The 24,215-nt window shown below is 39.0% G+C and overlaps 1 protein-coding gene across 1 annotated transcript; it reads left to right on the top strand.

Moving 5' to 3' along the window:
- Positions 1-10,882: 10,882 nt before the first annotated feature.
- Positions 10,883-16,890, top strand: smu1a (SMU1 DNA replication regulator and spliceosomal factor a). The gene is made up of 12 exons (XM_079250563.1): positions 10,883-10,980; positions 12,082-12,292; positions 12,750-12,902; positions 13,423-13,533; positions 13,604-13,732; positions 13,854-13,973; positions 14,941-15,057; positions 15,291-15,418; positions 15,515-15,641; positions 15,750-15,917; positions 16,042-16,194; positions 16,451-16,890. The coding sequence occupies exons 1-12, from the start codon at positions 10,955-10,957 to the stop codon at positions 16,547-16,549; spliced, it is 1,542 nt and encodes a 513-aa protein (XP_079106689.1). The 5' UTR covers positions 10,883-10,954; the 3' UTR covers positions 16,550-16,890.
- The last annotated feature ends 7,325 nt before the right edge of the window (positions 16,891-24,215 follow it).

The raw sequence follows: 24,215 nt of genomic DNA, 5'->3' as shown, positions 1-24,215 counted from the left end.
AAACCACCATGGATGAATTTATTCTATTATTGGATTCTTTCTGCACATTGGTATCCCAAATGTGTTGGAGTGCCATGGTGGGACTGTACAATACGATGGTAATCCTTAGCAAAAGACAGGGAAATTGGGCCTGAATATGTTGCACTCCTCCCCTGTGGATGGCGTTCCCCCCAGCGGGAACCGACAGAAGATGGATTTACTTATTATTGTGTCTGTGCATGCCAATAAGTGGAGCATGTGCAATCAATAAGTCCCTGGGAAAAGTGAGAGGGCTGTTCAGCTGAATGGTCAAGCAAGCGCACAAATGAGGCAGCCGCTCCAGTAACAGTAAGCAGGAAAGCCGCAGCATCTGTATTGATTCTGTTGCATAAATGATTAGTTACAGAGAAAATTACCACCTTAATTAACTTCATACAACCTCCCTTGTTTTATGTTTAACATCACCTTGTGTTTAATAACTTCATTTCAACCTACTGGACTTGTAAAATCTGTTGAGTGGCTTTCTGAAGACAGTAATGGTCCTGTGCCCTAGAGGGCTTTACATCAAACTGAAAACACGCTTCTGTGTAGCTTAGAAACCATGATCAGCAAGGATCTGCAGACTGGTTTGGATGTACAATAATGGGAAAAATGGCAACTTTCCATCATTAGCAGATTATTGATCAGCATTGCAATAAATTAGGTGTACAAGATGATCACAGCCTCTCAGATATTAGTCAAACTGCTGTTAAACATCTACTTATTAACGACCTCCATCATTTTTTTCAGGATTAAATTGAATAATACGATCTTTCTTTAAACTGTCACTAAGTGACAGATTACCAGTTTTAATCTAAGAATAACCACACACCAGGAGGATGGAGTTCTGACTGAACCCAAGATCAGCCATGTCTGCAAATATTGATGCCAATATCCTGAGATGTCATGTTAAATGCCCAGTTAATTAGAGGTTATGAAGTTATTTTCACATGCTAAGTTCACTTTTCTCATTATCTGGAGAAATCTACCTGCGGTTTTCTCAGGTTGAACATTTGCTGAAGCTGGTTATCACAAAACAATAAGCTTTGTTTACATAAGAACAGTTTTGATAACAGATGGAGCCTAACTGGGCCAAAAAGACCATTTTGGAGTAGACCCTGTCTACTAACACATCTCAGAAGTAGTAGTGCTTCTCTTTATCAGAGTTGGCTTTTGCAGATATAATGATGTTTACATATTGTATTTGGTTCAGAGGTAAAATTACATGATTCCAAAGGGATATCCATATTCATCCTGACCGTGTTTGTTGTTTAGGCAGGCTAGAAGGTTGCTTTTTCTCCAACAGTAACCATTATTTACATGTTAACCTCACATGTTCCCTTTAATATACAAGCATCCAAACTCACTCAAGTTAAATGGATCCAACTGCATGTAAAGTTCTGTTCACAGTGATCCATTCATTTCAGCCAGGGTGGCACTGCAGCTGTTCATGGTGCTAGAGGACAGGGAGATCATTTGCATTGTTTGCATCACTGACAAATGCATTTTTTTTAAGTTAAGAAACATTAAGAAACATATGGAAAATAAGATTAGATATGATCTAAGGGGAACTATTTTAGGAGCCCCCCCTTTGGTGCATCTGAGTGTTTTCCAGGGAGTTAAATTCCCATTAAGTTCCCTGTAATTTCAAACACTTTAATTATGTGCCATGCAAAAAAGAAATCTGCTGAATTAAAGTTTATTTTGGTTCTTTTCCTGCCACATGTTTTTGTAAAGACGATGGTGACCGGGACAGACCCCAGTGTAGAACATCTGGATTTAACTTTCACTACTATCTCATGTATGATTAGTGTGTGTTGTCCCAGGTTATTTCTTTAGTTATGTTTCACATTAATCTTTCAATTATTTCAGGTTTCTGTGACAGAAAGTTTTACCCAAAGCATTTCGCCTTTTTTACCATGTAACAGCTACATCTTTATGATAGGTGTTGTGACCCAAAAGCAGCATGAAAATTCTCAAAAAGCATGTCCTTAATGCTCATACCAACTGAATGAAATCTGTTAAGTATTTCTGAAAGTCTGTGAAGCCCTTTAGTGAACTCCTAAATGACCTGACAAACACAATGCCTCGGGTTGTAGATTTACATGAGTGCAGCCAGTGGAACAGACACAGGCTGGAACAAAATAGGGCCCTTCTGTCAGTGAAAAGAGAACGCTTACCCCTCTCAAAAGCATCCACTTGTGTCAGCACTTTGTGGGTGTGTTTCTTTTTGGTAAATAGAACATGGCTGCTGGAGCTTTTCAGCAGAAAAGAGGCAGCAGTATTCACTGGGTAAGTGGATAGCCTCCATTTACATTGTCATTGGAAGACATGCCCTATGCATATCTCTCTTATCCAGACTGTTCAGGGACTGACATATATCAGTTTACATGTGAGCTGCTAGGTACACGGCCTTACAGGCACAATCCCATTTCAAGCTTGGTGCTTTATCACCTTGATGACCTGTAATTTATCGCGCCTCGATGCAAGCTCCTGCAGCATGAACAAACCCCTTACATATTCTTTGTATGGGCTTGTGCACCTCCTTTCCAACAAGCTGAGCCCTACTCTACAGATACAGCATTGCTCTTTTTTCCTGTTTTCTGTGTCAAAAAGATTGAAACTATCAATAAAGGTTTTCTAGTGAGTCCCTTTTGGCTTTCTCATGGATCTATTGAGAATAATGGACATGCCAATAGGATGGAAGCTAAGATTCCAGCAACAAACAGCCTTTGGGGTAAGATTCATCAAGATTTACTGCTTGGATGATTGCTGTCCTCCACCACCACTACTGCTACCCCTACAGTATTAGCAGTGCCTTTCATGTACACTCACAAACACAATCACTCCACCCACTCCCACTCTAGACTCAAGGGCTGATTGACTGGTGAAGAAATCCACCATTAGCGAGTAGCTTCTCAACAACAAATTAATGGACCCTTGCTCGTTGTGTTCAGCCACCAGGAACGCTCAAGGGCAAAGCTCTCAAAGAGGCATAAACAAAAGCAAACAAAGCAATGAGTCTTTTTCATCTGATTCAGATGTTTTTCATTCAGACTTGCAGTCTATGACGCTCTCAGCTGGTGACTTGAAAGACTGTGCAGGGAGCAGAGCACAGAAACACATGAAATTTTAACTCACATGCAACTTCACATTACAAACACATGACAGAAATAGGACTATGAATTAAGTATGAGGGTGGGTTGTATATGTTTGCCTTCAAGTCAAACTAATCAGGTTTTCTATCTCCGGTTCATGCTGTGATCGTAGTGGTATGCTCCATCCTGCAGAAGCTTGACTGTAGTCTTTCATCTGTCCATGTCACAAAAATCGCAGTGCAAGTGGCATGTTTCATTGCTGAAGAGGCCCTATGTGTACCTTTTACTTGAAGCAGCCTCGTTAAGGTGGGCATGGACCAAATACCTCCTCTTCAATAGGCGGAACTGGGTTAAGAAACTATAATAAAGTACTCATAAAAATGAAAGAGAACAGTCCAGTCATAATATATGGATTATATGAATGGGATGTAAATGATTCGTTGAGGGTGGCAGTGCCTCAGGAGGTAGAACCGGTTGCCCACTGGCCTGAAGGTCGATGGTTCAAATCTTCACAATGCAGCCCCAATGTGGGCACAAGCCAGTGTTCTCTAAAGGGCCAGCCCTAAGTCTGGATAAATGCAGGGGTTGTATCAGGAAGGCCATCCGGTGTACAACATGTGCCAAAGAAAACGTGCAAGTATGGCTTCCGTACCAGATTGGTATGGGAGAAGGTGATTTGCTGTGGCGACTACCTTGAGAAAAGGACAAAGCCGAAAGGAAAGGCTATGGGAGGAGGAGGTGGACATCATAAATATTAATATTTGGTTTGGAATAAAAGTAGATGTGATTGAAGATTTCAGCCTGATTGTGATGTTTCATTAAATTTCTGATCATTCACATGAATCTGTCAGAAAGTGTCTATCTATCTATCTATCTATCTATCTATCTATCTATCTATCTATCTATCTATCTATCTATCTATCTATCTATCGACCAGAGCTGTTAAAAGTACCTTAAATAAATCTTTCCCAAAATAAATAGAGCTTGACTTTGAGCCTATTGTCTGTCTTCTGCATTCATGTCGTGCATTTTACAGTACATATCTTTAAAACAGGTTGTGGATGCGTCCCCAAATGCAGAGAAATTGGAGCAGTACCATCAGAAGTGTGGGTGCAGTTTGTGCAGTTTGACAGACACATCCCTTAACGTTCATGAAGGGAGCATAAATTAGCCCTTAAGAGTACTTTGTGGTTTGTTAAAGTAACGACTGTGTTACTTTTGTTCATGTTAGTCATCTTATCCAACTGCCAACAATGAGACAAGTGTTAAAAAAACATTAGTGGACTTGTTTTAAAGTGTTATAGTTTTTTTTCATACATTGAACAGATACAAATGAAAGACTCACTTCATATTATTGCATTATTCAGATAGCACATTGAAAAACAATCCAGACTGACTTTAGATATCCAGTCTTTAATTCTAATCAAACAAGACAGCCAAACAGATTATTTAGTAAATGATGCTCAGGAGGAGGAACAGGTAGAGGTGTTGGTCAGAAACTGAAACAAATTGGAAGCATGTGCAGTGCACAGAGAATATGAGGGAGCTGAAGATGGAATCCTGAGGGACTCCTTCCATATTTAGTGTGGGTCCAAACAAATGTGTAGGAACATAAATAAGCTTAATCTCCCACAGTATGCAGATCTCACAATGCTGCCAATACAAGCTTATTATTCACAGTGCTGGAATCTGTCACAGGGTATTAGTGTCCACTAAAAATTCACATTCAGACGATCTGGCTTCTCAGTGTGAACAAAAAACTGTAATGCATTTCTTTTCTTCATGCCTGATCTGGATCATAAACCCACACATTTAATTACATTTCAAAATCTTAGCCTTTGATTTCTCTTTCCTGAAACTGCTTCTGTATTAGGGTTAGGGTTAGGTTTATGAAACCTCAACAGAGAAACAGTAAATATGCAAGAGGTTTTCTCTGTTCCAGTCTGCAGTGCGTCCTCCTCCAGCAGCCCTGCTTTTGTAATCCCCTCTTTATCTGACAAGACGCTGCAAAGATTTACTGTTATGGGTAAGTTATTCTTATCTGCATTTTCCCCCATTATAAAGTACAAAAGTGCTGCTAAATCTCAGCTGCAATGTACAGAAAGCAACTCCATTCCTACGATAATACGTTTACAACAATTTGTCGTAGCTGAAGTTCAGGCTGTAATACCTCTCTCTGAACACCCAGAATCGAATGTAAACTAATGGAAACATAAAGGCATGATAGAAATTTCTACAACACATTGGCAAGAAACAGACAAAAAAAAAATCAAGGACAGAGTAAAAATTTTAACAGGTAAAGCAGCTGTCTGATGTCAACTTTACAGTCTGGATTTTCTGTCAAATCCACATTAAACTATCCCTTTCCCATGCTGGGAAAATGGCCTGTCATAACATCTCCAACCCTGCATTGATCCCTTGATGCCCTTATTTTCCTCCACTTCATCTTCGGTCTCATCCATCTCTCCTCCCGCCTCACTCTGCAGTCTTGTCAACTATTGATTCATTCATCTATTCATCTCTACAATAAGATTCTAGGCTTTGTGAGAGCTGAGTATTCAGCGTGGCTGAGTACCCGTTTTGGTTTAGCATTTTAAACGGTTTCCATGAGAACACTAAAAGCTGCATCTGCAAAGATTGTTCCAGAAATGCTGAAATGTGTTTAATGTTTTGCGAAAATGGAATTTGAAAATAATTACATATGCACAGTGCTTGGAAAACTCCTAAGATACTCCAGCTTTCTTTATATTTTTGTAGGAAAACCTAAAATGACTGAAGCAACTTCATGAAATATGTGCAAAGATAGATAAGAATCAGGTAGAAACAGATTATGGGATGTTCTAAGCTGATAAATTGTATGAGTAGCTTTATTTTTAAACAGCATGATCTTGTAAAGAAGTTTTCTTGTAATTTCTTTCATTAGTATTCAGGAATTGTTCTCCTGCCTCTTTGGGGAGAACTTTATCAAGTTCTTTGTATGCATTTGTGCCATATTCTGTCAAGATGAGCCCACACTTAAATGACGTTCAGGATCTGTAGAGCAGTGTTTTTCAATCTGTTTTGAGCCAAGGCACACTTTTTTTTCCACCAAAAAATCACAAGGCACACCACAAACCAAAATGTTTTGTTTTTTTTTAAGTCCATATTATTAATATAAAGTCCATCTCATCAAAGCCTCTTGAATAGAAATAAGAGAAACACAAGAAGAAGGAATTTTATTATCTTTCACTGGGGCCTGTTTGGGTGAACATAGAGCTTCTTTTTAGACCAATTAAGTGAAATTGGGTCATTTTTCAGGGCACACCTGATACTCTCTCATGACATACTTGTGTGCCACGGTACAGTGGCTGAAAAACACTGCTGTAGAGGATTCGTCACTCCATCAAACTTATTGCCTCAGATTTTCAGACCAGTTCTTGTGTCACTTGGTGTACTTCTAACTTTTCTCTCCGTTGTCCTTCTGTAAGAATAGCTTCTTGTCTACCACCTCTCATGCAGACCATTTCTGAAGTTCCAGCCAACAGTGGATTGATGCCTTTCTCAAGTCCTGTCTGGTCTTTGCTGGATTTGTTTCAGTTTCTTAAGAACATTATTTTCAGGTCGATTTAGGCCATAAAGTTCTTTTTTGTGCCCACTTGTGCAGATTTCTCATATTTATTAAGGATAAAGACGTGCTTTCAGATTCTAGCTCTTGCTGGTGAAAAAATACTACTTTATGTCTGTCAAATTGTTATCTCTGGCATAACTCATTTGTTCAGTGAAAGAAATCAGAATACATTCTGTCTTTGAAACAAGGTGTCACCAGTTCATCTTTTGAGGTAATTTTTTTAAGACTGAATGATTCATAGTTGTATTCATACTGTCTGCTTGTTCCAAAATGGACAGGGACTGAACTGAAAATGAGTTTTGACATTAAAAGTAGCCAATGTCAAAATAAACTCTTTGGAAGATCTACAGAAAGCTGAGAAACAATTGTTAAGGGCAATTTCAAAGATTATAAAAAATAATGATTCCTTGGAGGCAGAACTGAAAGCAATGAGGAACTAAACAAGACATCTGACCAACTGAAAATTTGATCACTCAGTCTCGTATACGTTTGTCTTTTCAGGATGAAAACAGGACATGATGAGATGTTACATCAGGCAAAAACTGATATTCTGGCTTCATTCTAAAAAAAATAAAAGTTCTTTGAGTCCAGACAGACTGAATAAAAGTCAAGTTTTTGTTCCTTTAATTTCATTTTGTTTTATTTTTCCTGTTGATAATAAGCAGTTATAATGCTGGTAGCTTTACTGCATATTAAAACTAGCACCTCACTTAAATCCAGTCTACTTTTGTTTTTCCTACAAAGCATGGAGTGATTACATTACAGCCTTTTGTGTTGCTGTCATTCCTCCAGCATGGTGACATCTACCTCATTCGCTCTTATTCTTGAAACAGCCTATTTTCTGGCAGTCATGCCAGAAGATGGCAACAAAATAGACAGACGTCTTTCTTCTGCTTGCTTGTTAATATATTCAAAGGGAACGTTGTATTATGTTATTGTGTGAAAACACCTCTCCTCCCCTCCCCATCCTTAGCTCCTGCTCCTCATCACTTCCCAATATATTTCTCCATCTGCAAAGGGAATGAAACCAAGCAGGATTTGCTGTGTTTTTTGTTGCCAGATTCATTTCCAATGTGGATGGGGCTCACAGTGGGATTATGGCACGATTGCCCAAAACAATCAAACCCTGCAGATTGAAGTGGTGCTGCACTGTGCATCATCATAACCTTGAAAGACCTTCACTGGCAGAGAGAGGGGAGTCAGGAGGGCCTCAGTGCTATAACTGTGCAGATAGCACCCCCTGTTGATGTCTTGAGAAAAAATACCCACAAGAATAGCATCAAAGGAAACAGGGATGTGGTGTAAACACTAGTGGTTGCAAAAGCAACTGCTTGGTAGAAATAACATTGGTTTGAGAATAGCAAGGCTGTTTGTAATGTGTTTTATAAGAAAAAAAGTAAGGCACATTTAAATGCTAATCGATTTCCTCATAAAGAAAACTGTTCAGCCTTTTCATAAGATTCCTGCTGCTTTCTGAAATTTACCAACCTTCATGTTGTAAATTCATAATGTGATACCTCAGAAAAAAACAGAAGCATTATCATTGTTAATTATCTTTTTTTTTATTTCTTTTTTCTTTACATTTATTTATACGTTTTAAAAATTTGCCAAACACTGTATTCAAGATGGTTTTTTTTTATCAGTTTGATCATTTTCTGAAGTACATCTGTGCTAGCATTTTAGTCCTGCTACACATTCTGAAATTTACCTGTTGTAAAATCACAACACTTCAAAGCTATTTGGGCATAAAAGCACCAAGGCACGAAGCATTTCAGCCATTATCTAGAATCATCCTTTTTGCAAATTTTTTTTTGCATTTTTGCAAATGTGCTAATTACTAAGTCGCTAAGTAAATAATTTTATTGTGCATGAAATAATGCAAACTAACAACGTAAATCAAACTGATGAGAATAAAAATTCATACTGTGTGCAATTACTGTCGCTTTTACATGTCTGTTTTGTGTTAATCACCTCAGCGTGAAGTTTATTCAGTAGAGGTCTTTTCAAAGTTTATGAGGAAATTGAGTTTGAAACACACCGAGCTGATGAGGATGCGCTTGAAGTTATTGATTCAAAGATTAGCTGATTTTTAACTGCTGAAAACCTATTCAAGTCCTTTCTCAGCTATTTCCTATTTTTTTCATTCAATATGCAAAAGAGATGAGTAAATTTTTTTCTTTATAAACTCAGGTTCATATTCATCATTCTTCTACTTTGTCTCTGATTACTTCCGGGCTACAGACTTTAGGACTTAGAACGTGTATGATTCATTCTGTTGTCATCAAGCAGTTTGATTAGTTTGTATTCATATTCAAGATTGACGTTATGAGGAATAAATATCACTTTGAAGTTGAATAGATTCAGTTTGTTTCCAGCTGTCAGAAAAGGAACTGCTTTTGTAGCAGTTCATATGGTAATAATGGGTAATATTATAGTAATATGTCAATTTTTGCTCCATTTCACATCACTGATGCTGTGATTTCGATGTATTCAACACATTTTCATGAAATTTATCTAATACTTTGGCCAGCACACCCCTCTGCCCCCTCCATGTTAAACCCTTACAGAGAATCTGTAAACACCAACTTACTCTACAGGAGAGGTCTAAGGATGATGTACCTCCTGAGGAGACTGGCATCTTTCAGCATCTGCAACAAAACTGGGTAGATGGCCTATCTGTCAGTAGCTGCCAGTTTCCTGTTTGCTGATGTATCAGAGTTGGGGCCACACCAGGGAGAGAGAGGCTGAGCAGGTTTATCTGAAAGGCATCAGGGTGAAGCTGGACTCGGGTGTAGTAAAGAAGACGACACTGTCTCAACTACAATCAGTTCTTGACAACCCAACTCAACCTCTGCACACTGCCATCACCCAGCAGAGGGGCATTTTCACCGGCAGGTTGTTGTCACAGAGATGCTACACAAACAAACTGAAGAGATCATTTGTCCCCTGAGCCATCAGACTGCATCAACAGAAACCAGTGGAGGGAGAGAAAGCATGCCCTGGTAAACAGATGTCCAAAATCTGAGTACTTATCAATAGTTTTGATGCATTTATATCAGGAGTTCAACCACACCACCATGGTGAAACTGCCTTCATCATAGCCTAAATTGAATACATGATTTTATTGTGAGTTTTTTCCCCCGCTGCTTTTAACTACTTTTTAACCTCTTCATTACCATCAGATGGCGATATAGTGTGGTATTGAAGAGGTTAATGCTTAGGTGCACCATCTGTAATGCCGTTAATGTTTTAGGTAAAGCACTTTGAATTGTTTTGTACTGAAAATGAGCTATGCAAATAAACCGATCTTGCCTAAAAGACATTTAAACACAAATAGTGGTAGAAGTGTGATTTTAGTTATGTTAGATATCAGTACTGCTTTCGGCACAGTTGACCATATTAGACTGACTGGACAACTGGGTGGGAATCTCTGGTTCAGTTCTGAATTGGTTTGAATGTAACTTATAAGACCAGGACTACCTCTTATAGATTGGTAAACATAAATTTACTCACACCAAAATTACCAATTGGAGTTCACCAAGGCTCCATAATGGGCACATTTTTGTTCCGTCTCTATGCTCCCACTTCTATAAATCATAGCAACGAAAAAAAATTCTTAGCATGATTATGCTATCATGAGGCCTCACCGCAAGAGGTTGTTGGTTCAAGCCTCAGCTGGGGGGGAGGTTTAAACAGTGGCCTCTCTGTGTGGAGCTTGCATATTCTCCCCTTGTTTGTGTGGGTTCTCTCCAGATACTACAGCTTCCTCCCACCGTCCAAAGACATGCTTGTTAGGTTGATTAGTAACTCTAATATATAGTGAGTGGGAGCATGAATAGTTGTTGGTCTTCCTCTCTCTGCTGGTCCTGCAATGGACTGGTGGAATGTCCAGTATGTCCCCTGCCTCTCGCCCAATGATTGCTAGGATAGGCTCCAGCTCCAGCTTCCCGCCCATAAGTGGACTTACTGGTTAATAAAAATGAATAAAAGTTTTCTTTAACACTTTTAATCTGATTTCTTCTGTGTTGTCATGTCTAGTGTGTCACTGAGCAGTTGACCGTCGTAATTTCCGGTGACATGTTAAAATAATCTATTTTTTGACTATCAGAGACTTTTATTTTGAAAAATAAAACTGCATGTTTAGCTCCTCCCATTGTTTCCGGTTTCCTCTGCGTGTTTCTAACTTATGTTGCAAAAGTGTCTTTTTGCTGCTGTGTTCAGATAAATAATCATGTCTCTAGAGGTGGAATCTGCTGAGTAAGTATAACATTTAACTACTGATAAAAGCCAGTGTGTTAAATATTAGATTTAGGACTGATAAGTCCATGATATTTGACTATTTCCAAGGTGAGGCCTGTCTCATCCTTACCTTTAGCACAGTAACGTTAGCTCCGCAGCTAGCAAGCAAACGTGCATGTAAACCTCTTGAGATGTTGATTTGTGCTTTTTATCCTGTCGAAATAGGAAAAAGATTCGTGTTTAAAAGCAGGAGTGTAAATAACAACCCATCATGTCCATCAGTATTGTTTAGCCGCTGGAAAACGGAGGTTAACGACAATAGCTAAAGTTAGCATTAACCAATGATGAACATTGGTTCATTATTGGTTCGGTAGCTAACCATTGATTCTGCTCTAAATTAGTGTTTTGCAACGAAAAACAACTTAAATGTACTAAATTTAACCCATGTATCCTTAGTGTCTGCACTTATGTAGTGTTGTGCATTCATGGTTTTTCCGATCTAATTTGCTGAACTGGGTTGAAATTAGATTTACTTGGTTTTAGTTTAATTAGACTGTGTTCAGCTAGTTTCTCTTGAAACGACTATAAATTAACTTGGTATAAATTGTCAGAGCTGATGATGATGATAATAATAATAATAATAGTAATAAGCTAATTATTAAACATGTTTTTTTTTTCAACTCAGCAGCTTATCTACTAGAAGGGTTTATATGGAGATCTGCTGAGAGGTGATCATAATATCTAACATTGAGAATAAGTAAATTGTCTTATTTTATTTGCTATTTTAATGTATATGATATGTTTTGGTAATAAAATTGAACCTGTCAACCTGACATTAATTTGAAATAAACTTACATAAGTCTTTTTTTTCCTGTAGTTTCTCTTCCTTTATAAATTGACTTTCCCAATTTGTTTTTTTCTCTCTCTCAACAAGATGCAAATAATAATAATAATTATTATTATTATTATTGTTATTATTATTATTATTATTAATTATAATATTTTGATTTCTCTCCCTCACCACAAAACTATGACTTCTCAGACCACTTTTATAAGATGAATTGCTTCACCGGTTTGCAGGTTTTCTCCATCTCATCCATATGATTTGTGTTTCCTTAGCGTTATTCGTCTGATTATGCAGTACTTAAAGGAAAACAATCTGCACCGGACACTGACCACACTGCAGGAGGAAACCACAGTCTCTCTCAACACTGTGGACAGTATAGAGAGCTTTGTGGCAGACATAAACAGTGGCCACTGGGATACTGTCCTGCAAGCCATCCAGTCTCTCAAGCTGCCAGATAAAACCTTGATAGACCTTTATGAACAGGTGAGTTTCGGATAAATGTTGGTTTTAAATGAATGCTCACACAGAAAATTCTTCCTTTTTGAATTTCCATCTTCATCTTCCTGTGTTTGTCCTAATTTTCTGTTTGCTCTGTAAAGAATTTTAGGTGACTCTAGTGTTTGAACGCTGCAAGCTGAATAAAGTTGTGACTAGTTCGCTGGCCTAGATAAACCAGTTTCTTAGATTGGGAAAACAAAGCTTGAAGTATAACCCTGTGTCATCCATGTTTAGCTGAAATAATAGTCAACTATTAGAAACACATTCCTGTTGTAGGTCATTGGAAAATGTATTGGAGTTACATAAGATCAGGATGAAGTAAAAAGGACTTTTAATGCCATCCTGGTGTCCTTAGTTATTACAGCTTATCATACCCAAAGAAATGTTTTCTCCTGTCAAAGTGTGTTTTGTTTCTTTTTTGTTTTTTTTTCCTTCTGACCAGGTCGTCTTGGAGCTGATTGAACTGAGAGAGCTTGGTGCGGCCCGTTCACTCCTCAGGCAGACGGATCCCATGATTATGCTGAAGCAGACCCAGCCTGAAAGATACATCCACCTGGAGAACTTGCTAGCTCGCTCCTACTTTGATCCCAGAGAGGTGAGTCCAGAATATATCTGCAACAAGATCCAGATCAATTTCAGATAGTTTGTCTTGTGTACATGTTTGTACATAGCTATTTAAATGCAAACACACATCCAGAATTCACAGCTGAAGATAAAAATATGCATTAATACAAGTACAGACAGTGGAACATGAAATAAAGCAAGAAAAAGAACAGTTATTAATACATAAAATAGAAAACCCAACAACACTCAATGTGGGAATATCGCACATTTCCCATTCGGTTGCAGAGACCCGTTTATTAATCATCTTTATCACTTTTATTCTCCAGAATTGTACACATTTTTTTCCTCTGTATTTTATTCATAAAGTGAATTCACCTCAAAAAGAAACAAAAGATTTTTAGTCCATAACATAAGGTCACTTAGGGTCATAATAAAATAAGAAGTGAGCATTTTTTACTTCTTTTTTTAATATCGGCAAGAACATTGGATGAAGCTGTAATGGAGATATGTACTGATTTCCCTTTGACATTTATTAATGCAATTGTGTCCAGGCATACCCAGATGGCAGCAGTAAGGAGAAACGTCGGGCGGCCATCGCTCAGGCTCTGGCAGGGGAAGTCAGCGTGGTGCCTCCCTCTCGTCTCATGGCTCTGCTGGGACAGGTTCGTATGAAACATGGAAGTCAAGCCACTGTCTATGTAAGGTGATGATGATGACGACTTCCCTCCACAGGCTCTGAAGTGGCAGCAGCATCAGGGTCTCCTGCCTCCTGGTATGACCATTGACTTGTTCAGGGGTAAAGCTGCTGTCAAAGATGTGGAGGAGGAGCGTTTTCCCACCCAGCTCACCAGACATATCAAGGTACGAACTCTGTCTCACATTCAACCAACCTGATATTTATGTTTTCTACCTATGAGGAGTTTTAAATAAATGCCATAACTAAAGTGTTTTAACAGCTTTTAATTTATTCTTTCCTGCACAGTTTGGACAGAAATCTCACGTGGAGTGTTCCCGCTTCTCCCCCGATGGTCAGTATCTGGTCACTGGCTCTGTGGATGGCTTCATTGAGGTGTGGAACTTCACCACCGGCAAAATCAGAAAGGTATCCAAAGCAAGAAATAACCCCCGGCTGCAGCCTGGAGAATGGGGCGGAGTTGGATGTCAAATGGGTGTGGTTAGACGGGCAATGGGTGTTAGGGGTTAGGATTAGGGCATATACCGTATATGAAAGATGGAAAGCCTATGCGGAAGTCCATAAAACTGCAGTTCCCCCTTCATCCACTAGGGGCTGCAAAACAGAGCAAATCCCCATAGACTCCCATGTTAAAAAGACCAACTTCACGGCAGAAATAAACATGTTTACAGCCTGGTTCAACAATCCATTTTAGGTTTAATAGGTCTGGTTTAACTTCCTGACTGGGGGTAGTGAATGTTTTTTTCTAACTCGCCATTTAAAAGTAATTTAATTTCAAAGTTCGGCATATTTAGGGACGTGTCCTTTTGATTGACAGGTATCCAATCTCCCGCTTCAAGTAAGAAGAACGTAGAACAACCGCGGTTTTTAGCCCGTTAACAACGTGACTTAGCTTTAGCCCGCTTACCTCCGTTAGCTGGTTAGCTCCCGTTATCTCCGGGTTAGCCCTTTGCTACAGAAAGCTCGGAGTTTGCTCGATGTCAATCATCTACCATGTCGCTCACAGCACCCCTCTCAGCTCCACCTCTTTGCCCATATTTGTATTTTCTGGACGAGACGACATGCATGTCCCTGCCAAGATGGCGAAGGTAGGAACCGCCCACCGAGCTTCAATTTAGCTCTTCAGAAATCTATGGGTGACGTCACGGAGGCTCCGTCCATCTTTTTATATACAGTCTATGGGTTAGAGTTAGCAATGGCCACCAATCAAAATGTTGAGGGGGCGGGGTTGGTAATCCAGCCCTGCCTCATCCTGCAGTCTGCAGCCAAAACCCTCTCAAGCAACACACGGCAAATTAACTTTGTTTGGGTAAAACACCACCTTAAACTGAACTTTTCTGACTTGAACTAATTGTCTATGTGTTATGCTGCACAGGATCTGAAATATCAGGCTCAGGATAACTTCATGATGATGGATGATGCAGTGTTGTGTATGTGCTTCAGTCGGGACACAGAGATGTTGGCCACCGGAGCTCAGGATGGCAAGATCAAGGTAATTTTCCCTTTTTTTTTTTTTTTTCTTTTGCCTTTACTTGCTTCATTACTCTTTACAGCAGTTGCAGCTTCATTAGAAACCATTTGATTGCACAAATCACTAAAAGAATTAATACTAATTTGCGCTGCACCATTTTTTTAAATATACTTTTGCACAAAAAAAAAAAAACGTGTTTAAATGCTTAAAGACACCCCTGGGCTGAGTTTCAAATCTCAGCATATTATCTGTAGGTGTGGAAAATCCAGAGTGGTCAGTGTCTGAGGAGATTCGAGCGTGCACACAGCAAAGGAGTAACTTGTGTTAGTTTCTGTAAGGACAGTAGTCAGCTGCTCAGCGCCTCCTTCGATCAGATTATCAGGTAAACACGACATCGATCACCATAAACATTTCTGTTGATAAGGCTGGCTCACGATATTCCCTTGATTATTTTTTGCTTTTCTTTTTTCGATCCAAGAATCCACGGACTGAAGTCGGGTAAAACTCTGAAGGAGTTCCGTGGTCACAGTTCGTTTGTTAATGAGGCCACCTTCACTCCAGATGGCCATCACATCATTAGCGCTTCCTCTGACGGTACAGTCAAGGTAAAAGACACAAAAACAAAAAGCTTTTCCTCTCTTCTCTCTAATCTGGATCTAAAACGGCATCATGCTCCTCTTTCACGGTGTGATGTTGTATTCATTCTGCTTTAGGTGTGGAACGTGAAGACCACCGAGTGCAGCAGCACCTTTAAACCTCTCGGCACGTCAGCCGGCACAGACATCACAGTCAACAACGTCATCCTGCTGCCCAAGAATCCAGAGCACTTTGTAGTGTGTAACCGCTCCAACACAGTGGTCATCATGAACATGCAGGGACAGGTGGGCACACATCTCCACCCTAACACACGTTTAGGCAAAAACAAAGAGGGCGGCCAGAACTGGCGCATGAATCTGCTTCCTTTGATGCACATGCTTTGTGTGCGTGTGTGTGTTTGTTGTGCAGATCGTGAGGAGTTTCAGCTCCGGTAAGAGAGAAGGTGGTGACTTTGTGTGCTGTACTCTGTCGCCCCGCGGTGAGTGGATCTACTGCGTAGGTGAAGACTTTGTGCTCTACTGCTTCAGCACAGTCACCGGCAAACTGGAGAGAACACTGACGGTACATTCCAGCATCTTAAGAGTCCAAATATAACGCCGCACTTCCCCCGCATGAGTGTCTCCTTCACATTCTGACATTTTAATGCAAGTGTTCAGTTTGAGAAACACGGCTGTCTTGTCTTCTTGGTCAGAGTAAGACTGCAGGTTTATTGCAGCGCTGCTTTTCTGAATCTGTTTCTGAATAATCTGGATGAGAAGACTTTGAGTCCTGGTTTTAGTTGTTGACATTGTGAATGTTTTGCTGTGATCTTCTCCAGGTCCATGAGAAGGATGTGATTGGGATCGCCCACCACCCCCACCAGAACCTCATCGCCACATACAGCGAGGACGGTCTGCTTAAGCTCTGGAAACCTTAAAGCTTCGTGCTGAAAGAATGGACGTTCTCGCTCAGCAGCTGCTCCCCTCACTCTGGCCTTTACTCCATCCATTCTGTTTTTTGATTTGTTTTGTCATATAAAGGTTGCATCTAAACCTAAAGGTTTAGATAAAAGGGAGGTCCTTTGGTTAAACACACACTGCTTCAAAATAATAGAGTGAAATGAAAACAGAAATGCCGTGTTTGCGCAGAAAAAGTTGAACTCAACCTGTGGGATTCACTTCACACAATACCTCAAACAAATATCCATCTGTGCATATTTTTTTTTTTTTTGTATAAATGTATTCTTTGTTTCAGATCAGTTTTCTTCAATATTCAGAGGGGGGGGGGGGAGTTGGCATGTTTTGAGCTGATTTTTATAATTCCATTTTTTGTAAATAAATGTTTGTAGGCTTGTTTTTTTCTTATCAGTATTTGTTTTGTTCCAAGGAGATCTGGTTAAATGGTAAATGGCTGAAATGAAAGGTTTTCTTTTTTTTAAAAGAAAATGGCAACCTTAAATGATTCAGTTCAGCTTTAGGTCATCAGAAACATCGGTGAACTTGCGTCAAAAGATTAGATTTTATTTGGTTTGAGCTTGTCTGCTCTTCCCTCGGAAAGATCAGGAAATATCTTAAAATGAAAATGTCATGTTTTGTTTTTTTTTTCCTTGTTGCCTTTTCATTCATATGAACTTTGGCTGACATAAAAAAAAAAGTTCTTTTATTTTCATTTGTTGAATGGTCTGTAACCTGTTCAGTGTATTTTTTTTTCCATTAAAACTATTTAACCAGAAAAATAAAATGTGCTCCTAGTTGTTGTGGAAAAGATTTACACACTAAGGTACGTAGAATCTGTCTTTTTTTTAATCTAAGTCTATATTGACATGATCCCAGATCCCCAGAAGCTGTTGCACAAACACATTAAACATCTTTAGGTTGAATCCAGTTTCCACCCATCGCCTGCTTCCTCTGCTTAAAAAAAAAAAAAAAAAAGGGGGGGGGGGTGTCGTAATTCTGCTTGTGAAAAAAAAAACCTTGGAGGAATTTTATCCCTAAATAAACAAGCTGGATGATCCTTAAAGCAACAGCTCTGCAGAGACGAGTGTCAAATCTGCCAGCAGGATGTGGAGAATGTCTGCAGATCCTTCCAATCTAAAGCTAGATGACTTCCGGCTGGAAGCACAAAGGTGACGAGTGTCGTTGACCTCCCCTGATTTTCAACTACAGTCTTCTTACAGCCAAGTTTAGGTGCATTTGAGTAATTAAAGCATCATTTGTCCAGACTTCTATGATTAGTGATGGCATGTGAAAAGAGTGGCATAATTTGTACAATACAGCAGATATAACTGATTTGGCAAAGTAGTGTTTTTATGTTAACATTAATTAACAAACTTATCTCAGTTACGTGATTAATAAAAATAAATTAAAATCAATTGAAAAATCTTGTGATTTCTAAGGTAAAGACCTCAAACCATCTGCACAAATAAATTCAGCAAGTAAAAAGAAAGTGAAACAGAAATGTACAACCACTGATCTAATCTGGCTTTATTTTTTAACCTGTGTGAAAGGAAACCGTTTACACTGAAGGGAACTTGGCAGAGTCGCAGTGCAGCAGGTCAGGAAGGTTGAATGAGTGTTCAGTGTGTGTGAGGAGTTTCTACTAGCAGGAGTCACAATGGCAGGATTTCTCCACATTAACATGCTTTTCTTTTCCATTTGCAGCCTCTTTATTTTTGCTTCATGCAGACCTGCTGTGGTTTCAGATGCGACTGTTAACGTATCTGACAGTCTCTTTTCTCAAGGGAAAATAAATGCCACAAAGTTTTCCAGCACAGGATTCTCAACCAGTTACACAAAGTCAAACTCTAAAACCATCAGAGCAAGTGAACGCCTCACTGAGAGTGCAGATCAGACAGCAAAAAGATTGTCCAAAACACCAGCTGGAAAGAGGGAGGATCCTCAGAAATTAGGTGAGTGGACATTAAACTGATATTTTATCTGTAGGTTTATACTTTGTTTCATTTATGTTTATGATTGAACCAGAGACAGAAATATTGATCCCTACTAATCATCTTTAATATGGATATATTACTTTATGATTTATCTGAAGTATTCATGTTAGTTGAAATTCATTGGAGAAAAAACTTTAATGCAGGCAGTTCTAAAGTCCAATTACTATTCACATTAACAAGAACATTTTATGGGGGTAACATATTGCTCTCAGAGTTAAAAACCCTCTTGTCAGAACAAAGTAATCCAAACTTAGATGTCAGTGTGTTGGGTTTGGATGCTAAACATGGTGGTAGAAGAAACGCTGCCTTTGTCAGTGACCCTCCAAGTCATGCATATGTATAAAATACAAAAAAACTGGTTTTTGCAAACCCGCATTTGGTTTTGAGGATCTGGAGGGAGGAAAAAGAAATAAACAAATTGAGCTTTTTGTTGTTTATATTGGATAATCAAGGACACAGAGCAGTTAATGGAAATATGAGCTTCTAAAATGTTCATAAATAGCAACATCTCTTTATCTCTTAACCTCTCCATGCTGGGTAACTGTTGGCTGCCTATAAGATGTGAGGCTATAGAGTTTTTATGCTGCTTGAAGCTAATTCAGTCTCATTCTGTGAGCTTTTGTGTCTTTTTTTTATTATTGTTGTAAACAATTGTCTGCGCACCATGAGATGTTGGTGTAGCAGGAGCTCATTACCAGAGAAAGGGCAACAGTTCTCTAGACTTAGAAAATGTTTTAAGAAACTATTGTCTAATTTATAAAACATGTCTCAATGTAAATGTGAAATAGCTTTGACTTTAAATGATATATCCTGGTGTATTTGTACATAACTAGCTCTTAAGTGACGTTTCTGTGCATAAAAATGTTTTTGCTTTATTACAGCAAGAAAGTCCCCAGGAAGCCTTAAGACAGCAAAAAAGCCTAAAACTGTCATGAAGAAACCCAGTGTCATCACCAAGAAGCAAGTTGTTACGAAGAAAACAAAACCCCAGGTCAACAAAAACACCAAGCAGTCAGAGCTCACGGAGAAGGTCTCACGTATGTATCTGGATTACTTTTAAAGTATACAGGTATGTCAGTCCAGCAGATGTCAGAAATAAGTGGCAAATGTCTTTTGTTGCTTTTGCAGCTTGATTTTTCAGCTTGTTTTGCTGCTTTCATGTTGTTCTACTTTACTATAAAGCTTTCTAATGATGCTAAAAGTAGCTTGTTCTAATGCATCACCTTTTCAAAAGAAAGCTCGCTCTTGTCATTTCAGTATTTCTAAAATGAATATGGCTAAATCATTTCTTTCACCAGCTTCTTCTATATTTCTGCTGGTCTTATTCTTACACCAAGTATTGCAATGCATACTGAAGGTCTAGATAACTTATGTCTTCTATATGTTATTCCTGTCAAATAAGGCCAACAGGGGACTGATTTGGGCCAAAACTCTTCCTCAGTTCATACTAACGCTACCCCTTAACCTTGAGAATACAACCCATTCTTACCTCAAATGAACACAGTCTATAAAAGTCATTTAGTTAATCATGCATTAAATTGATCCATATCTCCATTTAGTGACAAGGTGTCCATTTGGAAAGTAAAAGACGAAACTGTCATGCATCAAGCCCCGCTTCAAATCACCTGTACGGATATTCAATGGCTCTTCTTTTATACTCACAGCTTGTAGTTATTGTCCTCGGTCTCTGTTCAGTTGGATTTGGGTTAAACTGCTCTTTACATAGTACTGATGTATCTTACTGTGCAGTATTTTCATGAGTAACCACAGAAATACAACCTACATTTGTGAAGCTACCTGCAGAAACATTTCTTCTGTGACCTGGTGTGTGCGTGAGTAGAAATGTGTACATGCAGCACACAATGTCTTCAAATGAGTTAAAATTCTTATCAGATCTATACTGTTTACACAATGGACCACCAAAAAAAGTCATTTTAATATTTCTGACTTTCCAGAAAGCACACTTCCAGTGCTGCTTTTTAATAAATCACTGTGTTGTTACTAAATCACCGTATTGTCTAAATGTATTGATTCTCTAACCTCTAACCAGTGGGGGTCTGCCTGTGAGCCATTGTGAAGATGATGACGCAGTCTTGTGCAAAGACGTTTTTTTTTTTGTTGTTTTTTTTTCAATGCATTTTATGGTCCCAGAAGAGAGGTCTCTCACAGCCCTTGTGGATAATAAACAGATACAGTGAATATACTGTATATTATTATTTTATCAGAGAAGCATTTATAGCTTCATTGATACCATAGCATTGCAATTGTACCATATTTCAATGACGGATAGTAAGGTAGGCCTGGGGGTCTGTTGTGTGCTGTAGAAAAGAAATATGAAATGTCTAACAGATTTGCAAAATTTTATTTTAGAAAATAAATAATACCGGCCCAGGCACAGAACCCTGATGGTTTAGGGCAGGGGTAGGCAACTCCGGTCCTCGAGTACCGCAGTCCTGCAGGTTTGGGTCAGTCAGTATTTAAGTCCTTCAGGTCAAATTATATCAGTTTAATCACCTGCATCAGCTCTGAGTTGTAAAAACACAAGTTCTAAATAAACCTTGCAAGTGTGGTTTTACTTTGTCTTAGAAATGCACATTCTTAACACATTCACTGTGTTAAGAGGTGTTGATAAACAAACACGATTATGTCAATAGAAAATAATGTGTCTAAATAACTTATTTTCTGCTGCAGTACCAAACCGCACTCTTAGGACTGTAGTAACAAAGACACACTTGGCATTAGCTTCAGCACGAGCATTAGCTTAGCACTAGCTAAACTGTCTGTTGCTTAGCAGCACTAACCATGAGATATCTCATATTGTCCCATGGCAGCAATCCCATTGATCTCCTTGATCTGATGAGGTCAATGTTTAGATTTACAACCTTCACTGTCTGCTGTGTGTGTGTGTCATATCTGTCCTGACATTTTCAGACCAACAGAACAGACTCTTTAACTTTTAGGTGACGGTTCAGCTGTGCCCCATAATTACTGGTTTTCAGTAACAGTTTTATAAAACATTAAATGTCCTTTGAAAAAATCCATGGACATAAATGGAAACTAAATTAGTTTTGACCATTCCCTAACATCCTCAACAATATCTTTACTGTGATATTTCTTGTTTTGATTAAGAAAAGGAGTTAAACCTGGTAAAAGTCAGTTGTTTCAGTGTTTTACATAAAACAGTAGAAAAGATAAAACGGGGTGCCGATAAAGAAGAAAAATATCTGTTCAAATAGTAAGCCTATATTGTTTTAAGATATTAAATAATCCTCACAAAGAAGCAAAGAAACTGTGAACAAGATTAGATTTGTTATTTTATTGAATTTTTTTCTTCCTGTTTGTGTTCCTATTTGTGCGTATGGGTGTGTGTATGTGTGTGTGTGTGTGTGTGTGTGTGTGTGTGAGACCAGATTTAATTTTGTCTTCTGGTCATATTGTTGGTGTTGATGCCCTGGAGTGCTCTGGTTTTGAAGTCATCTCCAAAGGGACAGGTTCTTTGCTCTGGTCGCCTCTGGCCTTGGATGCTTGTTAGAGAGACTGGTTTTGGAGGACCTTCATCAGTTTTTGGGGTGTGGTCTTGGTTGAGATGTACTGGTGTTTGGGACTCTTTAAGACATCTCCACTGAGACTGTGCCTTTGGTCTTTTAGAGTTCACATCTGATGTAAAGTCCTCCTCTAGTCCAGAGACTTCCTGAGGATGGAAGTCAACTTGCTCTGAGACCGGCTGTGGTTCTGAGTCCACTTGTGGCTCTGCTCCCAGAGCGGGACGGCCTGATTCAGACACCAGATCCAGGATGCCAGATGAGCTGCTGCCTGCCAGCTTGAGTTGGACAGTAAATTCTGCTACCTTCCACTCCATATCTTTTATCGTCTCCTCTTGATACCTCATTTTGGATGTTAGTTCTTGGTTGGACTTAATCTCCTTTTCCAAACACTTCTTTAAATTTTCCAACTCGAGGTTCCCGATCTGGGGCTCTACCTGTCTGGGTTCACTCTGCCCTTCTGGGTTTGATCCTTCGGAGGACTGCTGCAGTTCTTCAATGATGTCCTTTTGTTTCTTGAGCTCCTGCTCAAAATGCTTCCTGAGACGGCATTCCTTTTCTCGTTGCTGGTCCGCCTCTGCAAACATTTTCCAGCAGCTTTCTGATTCTTTTTCAGCTTTAATTCTCTTTTCCTTTTCCAGAGTGAGAAGCTGGTTTTTCTTCTGCAGCTTGAGCTTCAGACCATCCACCTCATTGGTTAGGTAGCACAGCTGGTTTTGGGTAGACTGAGATTATTGTTCAGCCTTAATCCTCTTTTCTTTCTCCACGGTGAGAAACTGGTTTTTCTTCTGCAGCTTGGCTCTCAGAACATCCACCTCAGTTTTCATGTAGCACAACTGGTTTTTGGTGGACTGAGATTCTTGTTCAGCTTTAATCCTCTTCTCTTTCTCCACGGTGAGAAACTGGTTTTTCTTCTGGAGTCTTGCTCTGAGATCCTCCACCTCATTTCTCAGTTTGGCCAGTTGGTTTTGGTGGCCTTGTGATCTCTGAATACTTTCTGCAAGATTTGGGAACCTATGTTCTCTCTGTGAGATGTCAGATTCACAGTCAGCAGACTTGGATTGTGTCCCATCATTCCTGGTTTCTTCTGCACAGGGTTTTGCAGGGTTACCAGAAGTTGGTGGACGAGACTGCTCCCTCTGGACACAGCCAGTTTTCCCAGTGGTGTCCTGGGAATGTGGAAATTCTTGTGTTTCTTCATGGGACTGGTAACCAACTGGCATGTCCTCTGAAGAAGGAAATGGTGCGGTCCAGGTCTCGCACTGCTCCTTATCAACAGCAACATTTTCTGTGTCGCAATTTAAGGGTTTTAGCGGGGTGATGGGCTTCATTTCTCTTTCTTCTTCACTGTTGCCAAAAATGAAGATAGATGACTCCTGAATGTCATCTTCAGGAAAGCCCAGTTCTTTCTCTACATTAGGACTCCACAGTTTTTCCTCAACAGAGGTTTCAAATGGAGTTTGAATATATATATATATATATATATATATATATATATATATATATATATATATATATATATACATATATGTATATATATATGTATATATATATATATATGTATATATATGTATATGTATATATACATATATATATATATATATATATATATATATATATAATGTACATACAATTTAATCTTACGTCTTACGTCTACATCACATTTGATATCATCCCCTGCGATGCAGTGAGGAAAATATCTGCTTGAGTCCACCCTCTGTAGGACATTTTCATAGTCTATTTAACTCTGTTGTATATAATGACTCAAGCAATGAAATGAGGACCGTCAGTGTTATGGAGATTGATGAGTCTGCAGTAATAAGTATAGTTCATTTTGACTGATATGAAGAAGGCAAATTATGTAAAAACTTAAATAACAGAAAATTGTAACAAGTGTTGGATGTGTCAAAAAGCATTTACAATTTGATCAATGAAATAATAAATGTTACCTTGATGTCCTGAAAGGATTAATTGTTGTGCAGTTTGAACTAATAGTTCCAAGAATGTTAATTCTGCTGAGAGAAATGCATCAAAGTGACTGAGAACAACTGTAATAAGCTGGAAACCAATGAACCTGGGTGTGGGGGTGAGACTGGTGGTCTAATTTGTGG

The sequence above is a fragment of the Telmatherina bonti genome (assembly GCF_933228915.1).
Source record: "Telmatherina bonti genome assembly, chromosome: 12".
Lineage (NCBI taxonomy): Eukaryota > Metazoa > Chordata > Actinopteri > Atheriniformes > Telmatherinidae > Telmatherina > Telmatherina bonti.
The sequence above is the reverse complement of the archived record's forward strand: the minus strand, read 5'-3'. Positions and strand labels throughout refer to the sequence as shown.